This window comes from Gorilla gorilla, chromosome 10, assembly GCF_029281585.2.
Source record: "Gorilla gorilla gorilla isolate KB3781 chromosome 10, NHGRI_mGorGor1-v2.1_pri, whole genome shotgun sequence".
Classification (NCBI taxonomy): Eukaryota; Metazoa; Chordata; class Mammalia; order Primates; family Hominidae; genus Gorilla; species Gorilla gorilla.
Genome location: NC_073234.2, coordinates 57,527,867 through 57,548,964, shown reverse-complemented (window position 1 = coordinate 57,548,964; position 21,098 = coordinate 57,527,867). Strand labels below are relative to the sequence as shown.

Below are 21,098 nucleotides of genomic sequence, written 5' to 3'. Positions count from 1 at the left end.
ATGTCTAAAATTATAGTGCCATCTGCAGGCAAAGAAAGTAAAATCAATGATATATTTTCATGCTTTCGTTATTTTCTGATTGCTAATCAAAACTTTTAAAAACTAGGATTTAATAATGTATATAACTCATTTTATGATTACATTTATAGGATACGATTTATCACATAAAATAAAACATTTTTTCTAAATTTTTTTTACTACCTAATAGAGGATCACTTCATTCTCAACATAACATTAAAATGATGGCAGTAATCCAAAGAAAATCAATGGTACTACAATATCCAATTTTGTGTATTGAGAATTATTTATTGCCAAAACATATAACAAAAAAAACTTTTTAGTATTAAAAAAAATCCAAATACCCCATCATCTTAACAGGAAGGCATTTTCATTTATTTGCTTTTCTCTTCCAAACTTGCATCTGCAGACACTTACTTAACAATAACTAAGTGCCAGGCACTTTTTAAAGTTGCTTTACATATATTAACTTAGAAAATTCTCACAGTAATCCTATGAGGTAGGCAATGTTAACATGCCCATTTTACAGATGTTGAAACTGAACAGCCCATGAGTTTAAATAACTTTCCCAAGGCTGCAGTACTATACGTGGCAGTGCCAGGGTTCAAACTGGGTTAGTTTGTCTCCAATATCTGTGCTTTTAATCACTATGCTAACATGTCTCTTATTTATGAAAGATGAATTCAGAGTATTATTGCAGTTGTAACATATGTGTTCTACTTTTAGGGGGCAACATTTTCTCATGAAACTAAATTGTTCATTGCTTTTTTAAATAACTACATATTTTACCATCAACTTGATACATATCATTTTACTTACTTTAGTTATGTAATGCTGGACTTCGAAAACTGTTTTTAGTGTCTTTAATTGTATATGAAAATATTGCAATAAGCAAATTTTGCATTGCATATAGCTTCTCTTCCTTCTTTTGGATTTTATTTCCTAATGCTAACATTTCCCAAAATGGTTAAACTGGCTTAAGTATATATATCGCATTACTGATATATAATGCTCCATACTGCTTTTTAAATGTCATCATTATATCTTACCAACAATGAAAGAAATGCTCAGATCCTCCTAAATCAATACATGTCTACATGCCAGTCATTCCTCCCCCACCTACCCCCCATATTTAACTGATATAAAATGGTGAGGGATGATTTATAATGTCGGATAGTTAAACCAACAAAAATTAAAATTTTCAAATGGACACAATGTTTTATTCCTCCAGCAACAGAAAATGTGGAGATAATCCTATTATTTGTCATTTATGCAGTTGTAATTGTCTTGATTCTATCAGTAACCACAAACAAAAAAATCAACAACATACTCAAAATCACTAGTAAGTGTCAGAGCTAGAATCTAAGAATAAATCTGTCTGACTCTAACACCTGTTTTAGATAATATGAAAAAATTATGAATGGTCAAGAGGGTCAGCGTATGCCAAGATATAAAAATTGGATGAGAAATTGTATTTCAATCTTCATCAAAGATTACTTGTCTCACAAAGAGGTAATAACTACTCTGGGGTACCTATCACAAATAGAGGTATGGCATTTCCCTTGTATATTGTTCTGATCAATAATTTCAAAAATAGGAAAGGAGGACAATAATACTTAGCAAAATGCTTCATCTATCTTTCTTTCCAACATTTGCTTCACTGCGACCTAATTTTACCAGTGTTCTAAGCAAGGAGCTGGAGGATATGAATATTCACAACTTTTTTTCTTAAATGTTATCTTGCAGTATTATATATATTCCTAATGGTTTTAAAAGATTGTAACTTTATGACACAGAATAAAGGTCACTGAAACATATAATAGAAAAAAAACACAGGCTTTGGGGTCACATGGACCTTAAATTTGGACCCTGACACTTACATGTCCTCTATAAAATTACAGTATCAAATCCTAACTTCTCAGGATGCTGTAAAAATTAAAAGAGATAACAATTATGAAGCTCCTAACACATGGAAGGTGCTTAAGACATTTTAGCCCCTTTTCCTTCAAAGAGTGACATATATATGGTTATACCAAGGGTATCAGTTTTAAACGTCATGCTTCATTATTTCCTTCAGACAAACGGTAGCATAGCATGAAGCATCAAGATCAAAAGAGATCAAAAGAGACAAAGCTGTTTCATCAATGTGGGAACCTTTCGTTTTGACATCAATGTCATGATCTTCCATTAGTTGGTATGAGAGATTACGGGGATGTTTCAAAATCTGTCTATAGCAACCTGGTACATTCAGTTTCAGAGTAGGTACTTTAAACCTACATGTCTGTAGTCCATCTCTGCCAAGTATGTCATGGTACCACTGCCCTACTTTGTTCTTCGGGTACTGAATATTGTATCCAAGTATTGGAAGAACCACCTGTGAAAGAAAAGAGGGAAAAAATATGAAAATAGCCTTCAAAAAGATACATGATCATATTTTTAATGTACTTTTATGACTGCGACCTGGATTTGTAAAAGTAGTCTCAGAATATAAACACCACAATCAGCCTAAAACATGCTTTAAATAATATGCTATGATATTTTTATGCTGCCAAAGAAAATAGCTAACTAAAATCAAGGACTCACAATAACTAAGGTAACCAACTCAAATCAGATATTATTAAACAATCCACTATTTAAGAAGTTTAGGTACACTTAATTAGCTGATAAAGACTTAATCTCTATAAAATAAAGCATGTACTTTCTATAACACAAAGAGTAACCTCTACTGCTCAGTCACATTACTGGTATTTTGGTGGACAATTTTAAATTTTCTTATTTCTTCCAGAACAAGAAAACAAACACATAGCAACACATTCAATGTTTATTTTCTTAGCTGCTTGTGAGTAAACACTGCATTTTGTGGGGTGTTCTTCCTTTGCTGGTGTCTTCTAGACAGTTTTCTTGAACAGTACCAAAAGGTAGTCAAGAAAAGGAAGAAGGTAAAAAATTCAAATATACACAATATGAATGAATCTGAAATTCACTATGCTAAGTGAAAGATGCCAGACACAAAAGGCCATATACTGTAGTATTCCATTTATATGACATTATTTCAAAGGCAAAACCATAGTGACAGAAAACCGATCAGGGGTTGCCAGGGGTGAGGGATGGGAATGGGCGCAGGAAAATTTGGAGAGGGGAGGAAACTGTTCTTTATGATTGATATTTGTGGTGGCCACACAGTCCTACATTTATCAAAAATATGTTTATCAAAGCCTATACAATTGTAAACTAAGTGAATTTAATTGTATATAAATTATACCTTAATTTAAAAGTTGTTTAATAAAAAAAGAGGAGGGGAACTAGTCAACATTTTGCTTTTTGGGGACAATGTCTACCCTTAGATCTAAGTGATAGTAATTTTTAAGCAAATTTACCTGATGTATTGCATACATATTAGCTGATCCCTCCTCTTCAGTTACCAGGTGAATCTAGTTTTAAAAAATATGAAAATATGAATGATTCCCAAATGTTCCAAATTTCCGCCACTTTCAATTTTCCCTAACTCTATTATATATAAAGCAGTTCCTATGCTGAATATACATAAACCCAAACAAGATCTTATCATAATTTGTTTCTGGAGGAGTAGACTACATAAAAATTAGAATGATTCTTCCTGCTTTAACCACTAATCACTGAATTTGGATAACATGGAGAAAGGTGGGCTGCTGAAAACTCTGAGGCAATACTTTCACCTCAATCACCAGCAATCCTTTTCTAAATCACTAAGTTTTTCTTTATTAGGCTGAATTGAAAATCTGCTTCTATAATATCAATCCACTCCCCACCCCCACTAATCTCTGTCCCCCGAAAATATAATACTCTATACAGAACTGATTTTTCTCTGGCTGGATGTGGTAGCTCACATCTGTAATTCAGTGCTTTGGGAGGATCACTTGAGGCCAGGAGTTTGAGACCAGCATGGACAACATAGGGAGACCCTGTCTATATAAAAAAAAAATTTTTTTTAATTAGCCAGGTGTGGTGGCACATGCCTGTAGTGCTAGCTACATAGGAGACCCAGGCAAGAGGATCACTTGAGCCCAGGAGCTAAAGACTGCAGTGAAACGTAATGGTGCCACTGCACTCCAGCCTGGGTGACAGAGCAAGACTCTGTCTTTAAAATAAAATTGAAAAAAAAAATTTAAAGAGGTGGTATTTCCCAGCATTTGTTTCATAGAATGGTAACAGGTGTCACATACAAGAGGGAAAAAAGGTGCATGACAGATTAACTATGAAATGTGGCTCTAGGATATCACAGAATAAGCAGTTCTGCTTTCTCTTATACATGAAAGCTCAAACAGAAAGGCAGCTATTCTCTCTTCACAAGGCTTCACAGCATTCTCATATTCCTAAAGCATTCATCACACAGTACAGTGTCTAGAGCCCCTCTAAATCTACCTGATTTCCCCTCAACTCTCCCTAGTCTTATCAATAATGTTGCTCCTTTTTGTTTTTAATTTGGGGTTTGTTTTTTTGTTTATTGGTAATTAACCTCTTTCAATTACTGCACTCAGAAACAGAAACAAAGCTCCAGATGTGATCTGATCAAAATACAAGAGACAGACTACATGGAATTATGATCTCCCTTGCATCACCATTTCTAGCCTTTTTTCTTTCACAGAGTCATAAGTATACCTACATACTGTGATTTAAGTAATTTATGAAAACATTGAATAAACATGGTCAGGTATAAAACACCATGCTTTGTCTTTAAAGAATTCCCTCCAGGTTGATATCCAGCAATTCATGAACAAACATGCTTTCCTTGTATGGCTGCTCCCCAACTATAAATTCACCTAAGTTTTTAATTGTCTAACTCGCATTTCTCCATCTTGCCCACACACACACACACACACACACAAAGAAAAGTTACCAAGTGATTTGAAATGTAGATACACCTGTTAGTCTAGTAACTCTATCAAAAGAAGGAATCAGATTAGTTTTCTATAATTTTTAATTGTAGATGCATATTATGTGCCCCATATACCATTTATTAAGAATTTTATTCTTTTTCCTTTTCATATTTTATATTTTGGGCCTCCAAGTCCTGCCTTTTCTTTCCTCAGTGCTAACTAATAAAATAAGTGATCGATCTTAAAACAATAGAAACATTGTTTTTGCTGCTCATAAAAGGAAATTCTGCAAAATATGTAGGAGAAAATGTTTTCTCTTCTCCTATAGCTCCAAAAAGAAAGAGCTAAAATTCCAATCACAAAACTATCCTTGTAAATGTTATTCTGAATGAAGAAGTCTTATAAAACTCATGCATTTCAAAAATTGTTGCTGTATCTTGTGAAAGTAATCTTTAACTTCCAAAAATCTGAATTAGAAATGGATGACTTACAAATTAGTGTGCTTTCCAATATTTAATTGGACATGTTTTCTGGGAGGTGTTAAGAAATGATAACGATTTTTTATTATTTATCAAAAGGGGATCATTGACATATCTCTTCTCCCCACATGAGGTAAGATAAAACTTATAATGCTACTAGATTTCTTTTCACACAGTTTGAGTCTGTATCTCAATTAAATTACCATTCTTAGTAACATATGCTGCCTCCTAGTGACCATTTTCTTATCATTTCTTTCCTATTAGGTTGGAGCACAAGTAATTGCAGTTTTTGCATATTCATCCATTTAATGAAAAAGTGAAGCTGACATCTGATGTTCTGGCTTATGCAATCTTTACTCCCTCTTTTCAAGTAGTGGCACTCTCACTTTCCAGGGGACCTCTCCCAGGTGTCAGATGTGGATTAGGGTCCCAGGAAGGAGCCCCAGGAATGCAGGTTTAGTCAATCACATACTGCAGTTCACACTTTCTGGTTTGGTTCTGTACATATGATCCAGGCCAGGCCATTCCTAGCCACTGAGACTCAATTACACAGCTTTTGTTGACACTGTTGGGAAAGAAAAATCATTTTTCTGCAGAGAAGCAAGTCTAGAGTGGTGAGAAATAAGCCTAGAGTCGTTAATAATCTCATCTTGCCACCAAAGGTGTAAGCTAGACTGGGAATGGATCTAACAGAGAAAAGCAGAGCTGAATGATGAAAAAAAGGAGATTGTTTAGGACACTTAAGTTCCAAATACAGCTGCGCCTGAATCAATCATGGGCTTTCAGTTATGAGGACCAATAAATTCCCATGTTTCTTTAAATTACTGTGGGTTTGAGGTGGGTTTCTATTACTTAAAACCGAAAAACCTTAATTAATACATCAAGAATTCTGACATTAATTTAGATAAAGTTTGCTTTATGTAGAGTTCAGAGTCTGTTCTACCTCTATTTTTGAAAAACTGGACCATGTTCTAGTTCTCACTACAGACTACTTCTCTATACTCCATGATTTTTCTAGTAGAGACCAAACAGGGCTAGGAGTTAGGCAGCCGGGTCTTTTTAATTCCACTACCTGTGTGACTCTGAATCTGTCTACTCTCCAATCTGGGACCCAATTTTCATTTCTATAAAATGGGAATTAAAAAAGAGTGTCTCTAAAATCCTTTTGTTCTCTAAAATTCAATGATTTTACTATGTTACATACGAAAGTGTTACTCAAATTTTCACTAATTTTTAAAATTTATGAGACTGACTTATGATAAAGTTGGAGAATAATAATTTGTTCTTTTTGCATTACAGCACTATCAAATGAATTTCCTTGCATGATTTATGGAACCCAGTTTCATTAGTTCAAACTCACAGAGATAAAAACAACTGGATGGCCGGGTGCGGAGGCTCACTCCTGTAATCCCAGCACTTTGGGAGGCCGAGGTGGGCGGATCACGAGGTCAGGAGATCAAGACCATCCTGGCTAACACGGTGAAACCCAGTCTCTACTAAAAATACAAAAAAATTAGCCAGGCATGGTGGCAGGCATCTGTAGTCCCAGCTACTCAGGAGGCTGAGGCAGGAGAATGGTGTGAACCCGGGAGGCAGAGCTTGCAGTGAGCCGAGATTGCGCCACTGCACTACAGCCTGGGTGACAGAGCGAGACTCTGTCTCAAAAAAATAAAAAAATTAAAAATAATAATAAATAAATAAATAAAAATAAAAAATAAAACTGGACAAGGAGGAAATGGAAGGACCAAGCTTTATAATATAAACTATATTATAACTTCACTAATATAAATGTCTCTAAGACATTGTTAAGAGGAAATTATGAATCATATTTAGATAAAATCACATTTCTATAAAAGAAATACACACATTACATTGTTCCATATACCATTACAAAAATCATATTCCTTCTCCTCTCCATATTTTAACTTTTGAGTCTCTAAGTCCTACCTTTTCTTTTCTCGGTGTTAACTAATAGAATAAAAATAGATTTTCAATGGATATTTATGTGAAAACATACAGAAAGGTCTAGAAAGACACATAACAAACAACAGAGGTTGAGTCTCTGGAGGAAGCAAAGGGAATCACATTAGGACGCTAGCAGGGATGGCAGCCTCATCTGTAATGTTTTTATTTTTATTTTTAGGCACAGTCTCGTTCTGTTACCCTGCCTGGAGTGCAGTGGCACGATCTCGGCTCACTGTGACCTCCGCCTCCCAGGTTCAAGAGATTCTCCTGCCTCAGCCTCCTGAGTAGCTGGGATTACAGGTGTGCACTACCACACCTGGCTAATTTTTGTATTTTAGTAGAGATGGGGCTTCACCATGTTGGTCAGGCTGGTCTCAAACTCCTGACCTCGTGATCCGCCCGCCTCGGCCTCCCAAAGTGCTGGGATTACAGGTGTGAGCCACCACGCCTGGCCTTGATTTTTATTTTTATGGGCTGTTTTGTGCATTATTTGTGTAATCTTTTTTAAAATGGGTTTTTTAAAGGAAGCTTTACTACCTATATATCTTTCACTCCATACCACTATTTTTATCTTTCCATTTACCAACATGTGTTAAGCCTAAACTGACAGCAGACTTGAAGCAGGAGATGAGTAAATATAAGTACAAATAGATAAATAAATTACATGTATGTTTAAAGTGTCTCTATAATCAGGGCTTTTGAAAATTCATGTTCTGGTATAGTAACTACTCTTGGAAAACTCTGATGGAATGATACTTACTTTACCATTTGGGAAATTCTCGTCATCAATATCTTCATCCAAACAGACCAAATCACCCTGCACTACTCTTGCTCCATAGGTTTCAAGTCTGTAAGATACTGCCTCATTCCAAATTTTGCTGGTATATGCGTGAACATAGAATATGCGCATGGAATGGGGTAAAGAGAACCATGCCTGGATACAACCTTCCTCGGTCATGCCAAAGCGGTGCAATGCCTCCAACAATGCTCTCTCACGCACTTTGAATTCAGGCATCAATGAAAGCGTGCCTTTAGCATCCTCTGAAACAAAGGGTAAATCAGGTATAGTCAGTCACTTTTATTTAAAGGCCAGTTATAAAGGCTTTTGTTCTAATCTCAAACTGAGGCAATGAACATGGGTATTAAGATGATATTAAACACTTTCAGTTAAACCTAGCTACACTTGAAGAGCTTTAAAAAAAAATAATAAGCATAATATGGCCCTACTTTCACTTTCCGTTATTAAAAAAAAAAGGCAAGATTCCAACATTAGTAACAGCTTACTAAAGTCCCTTACTTCAGAATAGAGAGAAACTAATGAAGTTATTCACAGGACTGTTAAAATCAAACAAACAAACAAAAAACCTAAAGGATTAAATAATTTAATTGCTGAGCTAGCAGAGGCTTGAGATTTTTAAAGAGCTATTCTGGACATAAACAGAATTTTTTTACTAAGAAAGGGTTGAGATCTGGAGCCTTCAGGCATACTATCATGCCTCACAAATGCACTTTGAAATGTAGATGACTGGAGTCTACCACAAAGATGCTTATTCACGTATGGCCTTGGAATTGGCATTGAAATAGATGTACCAGGTGTTTCTTACGCATATGAATGTTTAAGAATCATTGCCATACGGAAATTATCATCTCAGGACTCTACAACAGACACAAACAAGTCATTTTGAATTTTCCTTAGTATTACTTAAATTACTCTTAAGAGTTAGAAGTGTCCACACTGTTTACACATTGTGGTATGGCACAAAAATACTACTTTCCTGTGAATAGCTGCACATATGTAATATGTACATAATTAAAAATAATAAATAAATATTTGAAAACTGACATCCTTTATTTCAATGTAAGTGAAATTCAGTATGTCGGTCAGATATCTGAATGAATCTGAAATGGTGTGCTTGCTGTTTTTATTATTTAAATAAAGGTAATATTTATAATATTATAAATAATATTATTTAAATAAAGGTAATATTTATCCATATGTAGTACACGCAAGGCATTATTCCAAGGGCATATCTAAATCTCATAATACTCTTTTAGGTACTGTGATTTGCTTCAATTTACAGATAAGGAAACTAACACAATGATGTCAAATCACTTGCACAAAATCATACAGTTGGGAAGTATTAAAGTTGAGAGTTAACCCCATGCAGTCTGACTCAAGCCATACTCATAACCACTTTTCCTTAGTGGTTTTCATCAAGCATTCTATATGTATTCCATCATATTGACCTAAAGTTTTAAAAACTGACAGGGCTAATTGGCAACTAGAATGAAAATAATGTGTAAAGTTTGGAATATCATAAATGAACTTTTATTTATTTGTGTTTGTATCTCCCCCAGCTGCAATTAATTATATTGTCATCAGTGCCAGATTAGAATTTGGAACTCCTCTCTCTTCAGAGGATTTCAGCCAAGAAAAACTAAGAAACTATTTCTCCCATTGCCCCTACCCCTAGACAAGAGTTAGCATAGACAAAAAAAACTTCCAAATCTGACCAAAAACGAAGTGAGTGCCTAAGTCATGTAATAAAAGTATTCAGTATGTAATATATTATAATCTATTTCTTATCACATTTATGTTACAATAAATGCTCTCCTGCTGATAAAACATTTATGGTGTGTATCTGTATCTGCATGGCTATGTACAGGATAAAGAAACGTAAATACCAGTTTGAAGAAAATACTTCTTTGCTCTATTTACAGGATCATCCAAGTCTTCTGGTGTAAGAAACAATTTTATGGCTTTCATCTTAAAAAATCAAGCAAGTAAACATTTGTTAATAAAAATGTCAAATTACTTTCTTAAAAAAAAGATGCAAATTCTCTAGCATCCTAAAAGAATAGGGATTTAATAATTATACTTGATGCTGCAATTTTCTCTTTAGGTTTGCAAAAATTAAACAGTCATTGTTAAATGTAGAAATAAGCCTTCTGCATGAAGTAATTTTATATATAGGTTTAAAATATTATGGACTGAAAAAAGTATTTCCCTATCACTTCCATAATTCTACTTTTGTCATTTTTTTAAATATTAAAGTTAAAATGTATTGACATTCTTAGTAAGGTGTAAGAATTCTGAAAAGCTTAGGCTAAATGTATTAAACCCTTATTTTTAAACTGTTTCCAAAAGCAAAAAAATTAGCAAGTATTATAAATAGTAAAACTTTTTTGCAGTCATTTCAGGTTCTTAACAACCCACCAAAGAAGCACCAAGAAAACCTAGCATATTTCCTAAGACAGTGGAAACTGAGCCCCTTCTGGCCTAAAAATAAATATTAAATAGTTCTTTAATATTTAAATAGATGTATTTGAAAATATTTAATATTTAAATGGCTGGAGTAGAAGTAAAATTAAACCAATGTTTGTATTGTTACAGAAGAAAAAAGAAAAAAAAAAGGGCAAATGAAAAAGGAAGACAATGTCCAGATCAAAGAGTTAAATATGGACACAAGAAATGCAAGCAGCTGTAAAGTGAAAGATCAAGAACCACTCTGAGGGCTCAGAAGTAGAAACTAGTGAACTCCAAAAGCAACCCTCAAAGAAAAAGAAAAAGCAAGAAAGATTTTAAGTATCCAACTTACCTGAGTCAAAAAAGGGAAGAAGAAAAGAAGTAGCTCTGAAGATGTAGAATGCCTCGCTCCCAGAGCAAAAGTAAAGAAAATCGCTCAGAAAGACAACATTAAAAAAAGAAGCCTCAGAAGTTTCCAAAGAAAACACAGCTATAACTTTCAGGTTAGGATTAAATGAATTCAAGTTATGTTTCTTTCACCCATTTCACAGCCACAAATATCTTTTTTGTTTGTTTTTTTGAGACAGAGTCTCGCTCTGTCACCCAAGCTGGAGTGCAGTGGCACGATCTTGGCTCACTGCAACCTCTGCCTCCCGGGTTCAACCTATTCTCTTGCCTCAGCCTCCTGAGTAGCTGGGACTACAGGTGCCCACCACCACGCCCGGCTGATTTTTGTATTTTTAGTAGAGACAGGCTTTGCCATATTGGCCAGGCTGGTCTCGAACTCCTGACCTTGTGATCCTCCTGCCTCAGCACAAATATCTTAACTGGCTTTTTTATTTCTCAAGACTTAGAAGTCCTTGAAGAACAAAAGGATGCTGGAAATATAAAAGATGGTTCTCCCTTAAAACCAAAAAGGATTCATAAGACAAAAGATAAAGAGAAACATAAAATTGGAGAAGAGATTATATCGAGAGTACTATCAAAGTAAGTACACAGTATAAATTCTATTGTCATTGGCAGTTGACAGACAACCTAGAGTTCTGTCATCCTTTATCTCTATTATTGAGCTAAGAACACAAGGGTAAAATAATGGCATAAATTTCAGACTGGACCAACACACATGACAAAAATACGAAAGTAGCAAGCAGAGGGGAATGGCAAGCCCTTAATTTCATTTGTGCTCTCAATTTCCTGAATTCTTTGGACTTAAAAATAGTTGCCAAAATCTTAATGAAAAAGTTGCCAAATTTAATATTTTAAATCCTAAATAGATTAAAAGATGTTCCTTTTTTAAAAAATAGTATCTACTAGTTCACATATCTTATCACTGTCTTTAGCACTGGGATTTATTTCTAAAGCACGTGTCTTAGAGTAGGAAAGGATCTTAAATAGGTCATTTGACCCAATTTCCCACTCAATTTTCTTTTACAGCATTCATTTATTCAAACAAATATTATCAGGTATCTGCCACATGCTAGGTACTGCATAGAGTATTAGGGACAGAGCATTGAGTAAAAGAGTCATGGTCTCTGTTCAACTAAAACTTTCTGCCTACTGACAAAATTAAATAAGCAATAACAATAAAATATAATAAAACTTAAGATGGGAAGCCCAAGATGATTCAGGATCACAAAATAAGAGGAATTCACTTTTTCTTGGGGAGTAGAATGAGAATATTTAAACTGAGACCTAAAGAATATACAGGTTTGGGAGGGGGTGTTTCAAGCAAAGGAAAGAAGATATAGCTTTTTAGCTGCAGGAACCAGCCTCTAAGATGGCCCCCAGTGCTCTCCATCACTTGGTCTTCACACAAGGTGTAGTCCTCTCCCACACTTATCAGGGTTGGTCTGTGTGGCCAGAAGACAGAAGAAGTGAAAGTATGCCACTTCTGAGACTAGGTTATAAAAGACACTGTGGTATCTGTTGTCTCTCTCTCTCTCCTTTGCATCCTTGGACTTATCTCTCTAGGAGAAGCCATGCCACAAATAGTCTTAAAGCAAGAAAATAAAGTCTCCTGCCAACAACCACGAGCATGAGCTTGGAAGCAGATCCTCCATCCCGGTCAAGTCTTCAGAGACTACACATCCGGGCCAATTGTGTGACTGCAGCATTACAAGAAACCCTGATCCAGAGCCACTCAGCTAAGCTGCTCCCAAATTCCTGACTCTCAGAAATTGAGATAATAAATGCTTGTTGTCTTCAACCACTACGTTTTGGGGTAATTTGTTACACAGCAGTAATTGATTATTACTACTAAAGCAAAATTTTTTAAAAATTCAAGAGCATGTAATATGAGGTTTGAAAGAGGTAGAGGGGTAGCCATCCAGCTTTTGCTTAAATGTTATGAGAAATAGGACATTCCAGTTATTTGAACAATTGTTAAGAAAAAGTCTTTCTTATGCTGGACTACAAGTCCCTTAAATATCTAGCCCATCCCATCTATGGATGCTTGTCTGGCACTGTACTAGCTGCCTTCACAAAAGTTCTTTCATTTGATTCTCAGAAAAATCTTGTGACATACATGCTATCTCCATTTTACAGATAAGGAAACCGAGGCTTGGAAAAGTTAAGCAACTTGGAAAAGTTAAGTACCTACAGTAACACATGTGACAAATGGCAGAACTCAAGTAGAATATCTGCTGCATCCAACAGGCCCCAAACTATTAAGTTCTTCTTCTGTATGACAAAATTTTAAACATTTTACAAGTTAATTTTCAGAGTTTTCTAGACTGAAGAACCACTGCTGAGGTAAACATTTCTAGACTCTTTATTATATCAGTTATATTCCAGTTGCTAAAATCTCCTTTGAAATGTGAAACCCAGAACTAATTATAGATTTGCAGATGTGGTCTAAATCATCAGCTCTGAACATTGTTTGATATGTAAGATGATGTTGAATGCACTACGCTTCTCACAAAATCTTTTACTGTTTCTTTCTCTTCCACTCAAGAAATCATATTAGAACACAGGTGAGTGAACAAGATACTGTCATAAGAATAATCTTGCATTTGTTCAAATATATAATTTTTATAGTTTTATAGTTTTCCTCTATTATGTGCACTCCATTTTAGTGTAAAAATATGTAATTATATATAAAAATATAAATTAAAAGTAGATATACACACATACACTTTTAATATTTCAGCAAATGCAGCTTCTTAGTTGTAACATGCATTTTTAGCTTCATTTTGAACTAGTCAGATTTTGTTTTCAAATTTACTGCTCCCCTTTTAGTCTCTGGACTCGTGGATTCCTATCTTTTATATGATCTGATATCTGATTTCTGGGATCGTAGGGTCAAAATTTCCTCTAAATCGTCTATTCAGTTCACTAAAATTGGAAAGTGATGGTCATTTCTGTGTCAAATCTCAAACATGTACTAACCACAAGGACACTCACACAGTTGGCTTTCTTGTAATGTGATATCAAGGACAGAGCAGCAGCTTACTAAATGTTCAGTGATGTAATATATTTGGTATGGGTGTGTTTACACGCATTTATATGCTAGAGTTAAGACAGCAAGGAGCTGGATTATGTAGTAAGTATAATTGACAGAAACAGATAAGATTACATTTTTCAAAATCCATACCATTTCATTCTTCAGCAAAGCTAGTCCAATTTGGTCTGTGTGAACTTTCCTTCCCTTCCCAAATCTCTGTGGTCCGTAGTAATTCACAAAGCCTTTTTTCTATGTATACAAAATAATCAACAAATCAAGAGTATATAAATACAATTATGTGTCAAAATAAACAATTGAATTTTTCTCTTCATAATTATTTTAACAGAATAACTCTGTAATCAGCAGTATACACATAGGGACCAAATGGTCTGAAAAATGCTGTAAATTAAAGAAAAGGAAAGAAAACACAGAATTAGAAGTTAGAACATAAAACCAATGAAGAAAACTTTAAAAATATGTCAGCTTTCCATTCATGTTACTGAGGGATTTCCTGGGATGTGAGATTTTCAGTGTTAAAGCCAGAAAAGTTCTGGGCTTCCAAAATGAGTTGATCACCTAGTACCAAGATCTGATCCCTACTCTGATGCTCTTTCTTATTTTGAGACTCTTCGGCTGTCTGGAGATGTCGGGAGTCAAGAACAGGCTCACTTTCAAACCCCACATATCCTGGCTCTTTTCTACATAACGTTCGTTCTTTAGTTCATCTCAGTTTCTTAAAGGCTGACCTGAGACAATGGAGCCACTTCAGCAGTACTCTACCGGTCCAGCTATTCCAGCACCTGGAACAGTCTATCCCAGGGGAAGAATACAGACTTCACTTCCTGCTGGAGGTGAACCATACGGGCCATGTTTTAAAACTGTCGCATTACTCAGAAGAAATAGAAAACTGTAACACACTACCGCAACCATTAAAGAAATTGGTCAGTCATTAAACATGTGCTCACAAAGAAAACACCAGGCCCAGACAGTTTCTTGAAAGACAAGAGTCCTCCACACTTACTTTATGAGGAGAGTATGCATTTATTCAGTCAACAATTATTATTGAATACCAACTCAAGAACTTTTTAATAAAAGATGCTGAGCCAATTTGTTATCAGCATGGTACAAAAGCAATTGCATCTTTATCTCATGTCATTTAAAAAATTAATTGCAGGCCAGGCGCAGTGGCTCACACCTGTAATCCCAGCACTTTGGGAGGCCAAGGCGGGCGGATCACGAGCTCAGGAGATGGAGACCATCCTGGCTAACACGGTGAAACCCCGTCTCTACTAAAAATACAAAAAATTAGCTGGGCGTGGTGGCGGGCACCTGTAGTCCCAGCTACTCAGGAGGCTGGGGCAGAAGAATGGCGTGAACCCGGGAGGGGGAGCTTGCAGTGTGCCGAGATCGTGCCACTGCACTCCAGCCTGGGTGACAGAGCGAGACTCCATCTCGAAAAAAAAAAATTAATTACAGATAGAATAAGTACTCCCTGAATTAAATCTCATAAATATTTTGTTATTTCAAATTTGAAAAAATAACATAAGATGACGTCCTAGAGTAACCAGAAGAGTTTTAAATTAACCCTCCAAAGTACTTAGATATAACAAAAGGTTTATAACAGAGATATAACCCCTTGAAACAAAACTTCAAAGACTCTTTATTTTCAGGGTTTCTCAATTCCTTTCTCACATCATAAGAACTAATGGAAGTTGGCTAAAACTAAGATTGTTTCTAATGGGAATTTTGTAATAGGCAGCTGTATGTTCATAAATAACAAATGAAAGACAGGGAATAAATGCTACCAGAGTTCAAAGAAACTTCTACCTTTTTTAAGATATATCATTTTAGTAACAGTTTTTGAGGAAAAAAAAGTAGAATTTTAGGTGGGTCAAGGAAAACGAAGGTAAAACAACATATGATATGGTTTGGCTGTGTCCTCACCAAATTTCATCTTGAATTGTAATCCCCACAATTCCCACATGTCATGGGAAGGACCCGGTGGGAAGTAATTGAATTATGGGGTCGGTTTTACCCCATGTTGTTCTCATGAGAGTGAGTTCTCACGATAGTGAGTTCTCACGAGATCTGATGGTTTTATAAGTGTCTGGCATTTCCCCTGCTGGCATTCATTCTCTCTCCTGTCACCCTGTGAAGAGGTGCCTTCTGCCATGATTGTAAGTTTCCTGAGGCCTCCCCACCTATACGGAACTGTGAGTCAATTAAAGCACTTTTCTCTATAAATTGCCCAGTCTCGGGTATTTCTTCATAGCAGCATGAGAATGGACTAACAAAACATATAAAGAGTATATAATCAGATAACTTCCATATACAGATGAAAGTGCTGGATTTAAAAGATCTTTAGTTGGAAGATATTTTCCTAACTACAAGGCAGATGAATAACCAGTTTTTGTTTGTTTTCCTGTTGGACAGGTATAAAATTGTGTAAAAAGGTCTTTGTGGTCAGAAACTTGAATCAGTGTTTCTCGGTATTGGCTCTAAAGTACAGTCACCTAAGAAGTTTTTCAAAAATAAGTACTAATGCCTAACCTGCATCCCCAAATGTTCTTTTTTAATTGGTTCAGGAGTAGATATCAATGGGTGAAATTTTTTGAAAGCTCCTCAGGTTGAGAACTACTCATCTAGATCAGGGGTTAGCAAACTACTATAGCCCACAAATGAAACCTGGTCCAACACCTGTTTTTGTAAATAAAGTTTTATTGGAACACAGCCATGTTCATTCACTTATATATTGTCTGTGGCTGCTTCCATACAATGGCAGTAGATTAGTTGCAAGAGGAACCATATGTCTAAAAGGTCAAAAATATTTATTATCTGGCCCTTTACAGTATAAAGTTTGCTGATGTCTAGATGATCTAAGATGGTCTAGTCTTGAAAGCTATAGTTGTATGTGCACATTTAAATGTCGGGAAAATGTCATTTAGAAACTTATGCTAAGTAATTTTTTACTGTAAAACATAAAGTTTATGATATGTTTGGCTGTGTCCCCACCCAAATCTCATCTTGAATTGTAGTTTCCATAATCCCCACTTGTCATGGGAGAGACCCAGTGGGATTGAATCATAGAGGTTGTTACTCCCATGCTATTCTCATGATAGCGAGTGAGTTCTCACAATATTTGATGGTTTTATAAGGGGCTTTTCCTCCTTTGCTTGGCACTTCTCCTTCCTGCCACCATGGGAAGAAGGATATGTTTGTTTCCCTTTACACCATGATTATGAATTTCCTGAGGCATCCCCAGCCATGCTGAACTGTGAGTCAACTAAACCTCTTTCCTTCATAAATCAACCAGTCTCAGGTATGTCCTTACTAGCAGCGTGAGAATGGACTAATACAGTGTGTGTGATTTATAATGTGTATACATCAAAATTTCCAAAAAATAAATTCCCCTGACTAAATACTACTCTATATAGCAGGTGCTTAAAAAAAATCTCTCTTATGAATGTAGATTGTCCCCTCTTCTCTGGAGGACACCATATCCTGCATTTTTAAAATCATGTTTACATATTTTGTTTTGTTTAAATACAAAAATGTATTAAGCTGAAAATAAAATATAAGCCAAATGGCCCTAATTATCACTTTAGAAAATAATTAATCACTTTTAAAAATCCCATAAAAAGGTACAAAAGAAAAAGAAGTTTCCCCTCTTGCCTCAGTGTAGAGAAAGAGACTATGAAGATTTCCCTGGATGCCTTTTAAAATTAAGTTTTCTTACCTTAACATTTTCTATTGCTTCCATAATTCTCTCCCTCAGGTTTGCAGAATCATTTATTTGTTTTTTTAAATTTCTAATGACAATATCAAAGTGATTTCCTTTGAGCTGACCAAGTCTCAGGGAATCATCTACAGACCGAATATTAAAGACATTCATTCTTTTCTTTTCAATTTCTTTTTCAATATTTTTCAACCTGTAAGTAATAAATCATATAAACTCAGTTAAATTTTACATTTAAAAATTACTTTAAAATAAGGTTTTAAGTGGCAGTTGCCAAGCAACCCCTTATATGAGAATACTAATACAATTTTTTAAGAATATTCTAAAGTTAATGTTATTTCACCAAATGTGTGCTTAATACCCATTATTATAGGATTGCATTAACAGAACTATTTTAAAAACTTGAACATATATTACTAATGTTATCACTCTTCCTGTGTAGGCCTTCTGACTTCTCCTTAGCTCGAGTGACAGAAGCTCCTAGCAGTTCTCCTGATCTTCCTGTCCCCAACTCTGCTCCTTTCCTTCTCAGTCTCTTTACCCAACATTACCAAGAAAAATCACTAGCACCAGAGGATTTTCCTGAAATTCTGCTCTGACCACTTCCTTACTCAAACTTTCAATTCTTCCCAACACCTAAAGAATTAATATCTTCAATATTTTTAGAGTAACTTGTATGACCCTATAAGGGCTGATTTAAAATTTCCTTTATAGCCATATCTTCCACAGTCCTTATAGGAATTATATACGTGACAGACTATTGAGTTTACTGCCCGCAAATGTATCTCTAGTTTTTTGCGTCTGCTAAAATCTTACTATTACTTGAAGTGTAATTAATATTCCAGACTCATAAGCCAAATTAAAGTAATCTCTCTTCCTAAGAGGGGAGCTTTCATCTTAAATACACTTTAACATCTAAAGTTCTTCTTTCTGCACTATCCTGCACTTCTTGACCACAAAAGCAAAATCAAACACTTTTTTTGCCCCCCATATAAGAGCTTAGAAGCACTCAGAAGAGTCTACTTGCACATAGTGGATACTTAAACATGCGTTAACTAAGAATCAATATATCGATATTACATTAATTAGGCTGAATTTTGACCCAATCGTTCATATTTTGAAGTTTATCTTAAGGAAATTATAAGTTACAGATTTAAGTATAAGACTATTACTCATGGTATTATTTACAGTGAAAAGCTGGAAAGAATTTCAATTTTCAAAAACAGGGAATGTTAAACAAATTAGTCTATATGATAGACATAATTTATTTCATGACATAAATTTTCATCTAACAATATTATTTTATTTTATAAAGTAAAATATAAACTGTATATGCAGTATGATTTTCATACATATAATAAATGTTGGCTGGGTGCAGTGGCTTATGCCTGTAATCCCAGCACTTTGGGAGGCTGAGGCGGGTGGATCATCTGAAATCAGGAGTTCGAGACCAGCCTGGCCAACATGGTGAAACACCATCTCTACTAAAAATTCAAAAATTAGCCAGGCATGGTGGTGGGTGCCTGTAATCCCAGCTACTCGGGAGACTGAGGCAGGAGAATCGCTTGAACTTGGGAGGTAGAGATTGCAGTGAGCCAAGATTGCGTGTTGCACTCCAGCCTGGGCAACAAGGGCAAAAATCCGTCTCAAAAAAATAATAAATAATAAAAAAAAGTTTTTGTGTGATGTAGTCTCTGAAAAAGGTCTAGAGAGAAACAGAGAAAAATGTTATTGTAGTTATGTATTTTTGTTTATTTTTTTGAGACAGAGTCTCGCTCTGTCGCCCAGGCTGGAGTGCAGTGGCATGATCCCTGCTCACTGCAACTCCCACCTCCCTGTTCAAGCAATTCTCCTGCCTCAGCCTCCCAAGTAGCTGGGATTACAGGCGCACGCCATCACATCCAGCTAATTTTTTATATTTTTGGTAGAGATGGGGTTTCACCATGTTGGCCAGGCTGGTCTCGAACTCCTAACCTCAAGTGATCCACCTGCCTCAGTCTCTCAAAGTACTGGGATTATAGGCGTAAGCCACCATGCCCAGCCTATTGCAGTTATTTCTGAGTAGTAGGCTTACCAGTAACTTCACTTTTAAAAAACTTTTTTCTATTTTCTACAATAAATATATGTCTTTTACAGTAACAAAAAATATTTGTAAAATTTGATTAAGCTGACGGAGGCTAAATTTGAGTACATTCTATTTCACAAGGATTTATTTTAAATGTAAGGATCCACGATAATAAAGGCATAATATAATTAATTAGGAAAACATGATTTATGAGACACTTTTCTGAATATAAATGCGTATTTGAATACAGTACAGGATGTTTAGAAACAATTTAGACAATTTAAATCTTCCACTTCTCAAAGTTTCAATCCTAAAATTTCTTATATTTTCAATGTAAACTTAAGACATATCTCTATTTAGAAGATAATTATGAATATAGAATGTGCTGTTCAATAAGCATATAATCAGTGAATATTGAAAGTGAGGTTAATATGCTCCCAGTATTATTCTGAGCTTTCGATCTTATACGTATTTATTGGATGAAGTATGAAAGTAAAGTTCAGCCTTTTTTTTTTTTTTTTTTTGAGATAGAGTCTCGCTCTGTCACCCAGGCTGGAATGCAGTGGCGCTCTCTCTGCTCACTACAAGCTCCACCTCCCAGGTTCACGCCATTCTCCTGCCTCAGCCTCCTGAGTAGCTGGGATTACAGGCGTCTGCCACCACGCCCGGGTAATTTTGTTTTTGTATTTTTAGTAGGGATGGGGTTTCACTGTGTTAGCCAGGATGGTCTGGATCTCCTGACTTCGTGATCTACCCGCCTTGGCCTCCCAAAGTGCTGGGATTACAGGTGTGAGCCACCGCGCCCGGCCAAAATTCAGTCTTATAAAGTAATATCTTATTACCTCTCTGGAGTCACTTTTCTAACAACCATTGCTTGATAGGTGATGGCTTTCTTGTCTTTAAGGCCTGCATAACTAAAATCCGAAGGAATAACACCAAGTTTGATAGCTAAAAAACCAATCGCTTCAAACATTTCCAGGTTTTCCTTTCGTAGGGTAAAAGCTGAAACAAAAAAAAAAACTTAGATCACAAAAAAAGCAGCTACCATACATCAATTACATTCTTAGCTAACAGATTAGTATAATAAATCAAACTATTAATCTAAGGAGTTTTTTTGTTGTTATTGTTGTTTTGAGATGGAGTGTCACTCTGTCACCAGGCTGCAGTGCAGTGGCGCAATCTAGGCTCACTGCAACCTCTGCCTCCCGGGTTCCAGTGATTCTCCTGCCTCAGCCTCCTGAGTACCTGGAACTACAGGTACACGCCACCACGCCTGGCTAATTTTTGTAT

At 35.6% G+C, this 21,098-nt stretch overlaps 1 protein-coding gene across 5 annotated transcripts in view; it reads right to left on the bottom strand.

Annotated features, from left to right (window-relative positions):
- Positions 1–285: 285 nt before the first annotated feature.
- PUS7L (pseudouridine synthase 7 like) overlaps positions 286–21,098 on the bottom strand; it is a 30,886-nt gene continuing 10,073 nt past the window's right edge. For all 5 annotated transcript variants that reach the window (XM_004052987.5, XM_031001107.3, XM_055358818.2 and 2 more), the window contains 7 exons: positions 20,651–20,810; positions 17,744–17,936; positions 14,158–14,256; positions 10,004–10,085; positions 8,079–8,359; positions 3,396–3,449; positions 286–2,392 (listed from right to left, as the gene is read on the bottom strand). In XM_004052987.5, the coding sequence (XP_004053035.4) occupies positions 2,066–2,392; positions 3,396–3,449; positions 8,079–8,359; positions 10,004–10,085; positions 14,158–14,256; positions 17,744–17,936; positions 20,651–20,810 (1,196 nt within the window). In that variant the 3' untranslated portion in view covers positions 286–2,065. The remainder of the gene's footprint in view (positions 2,393–3,395; positions 3,450–8,078; positions 8,360–10,003; positions 10,086–14,157; positions 14,257–17,743; positions 17,937–20,650; positions 20,811–21,098) is intronic.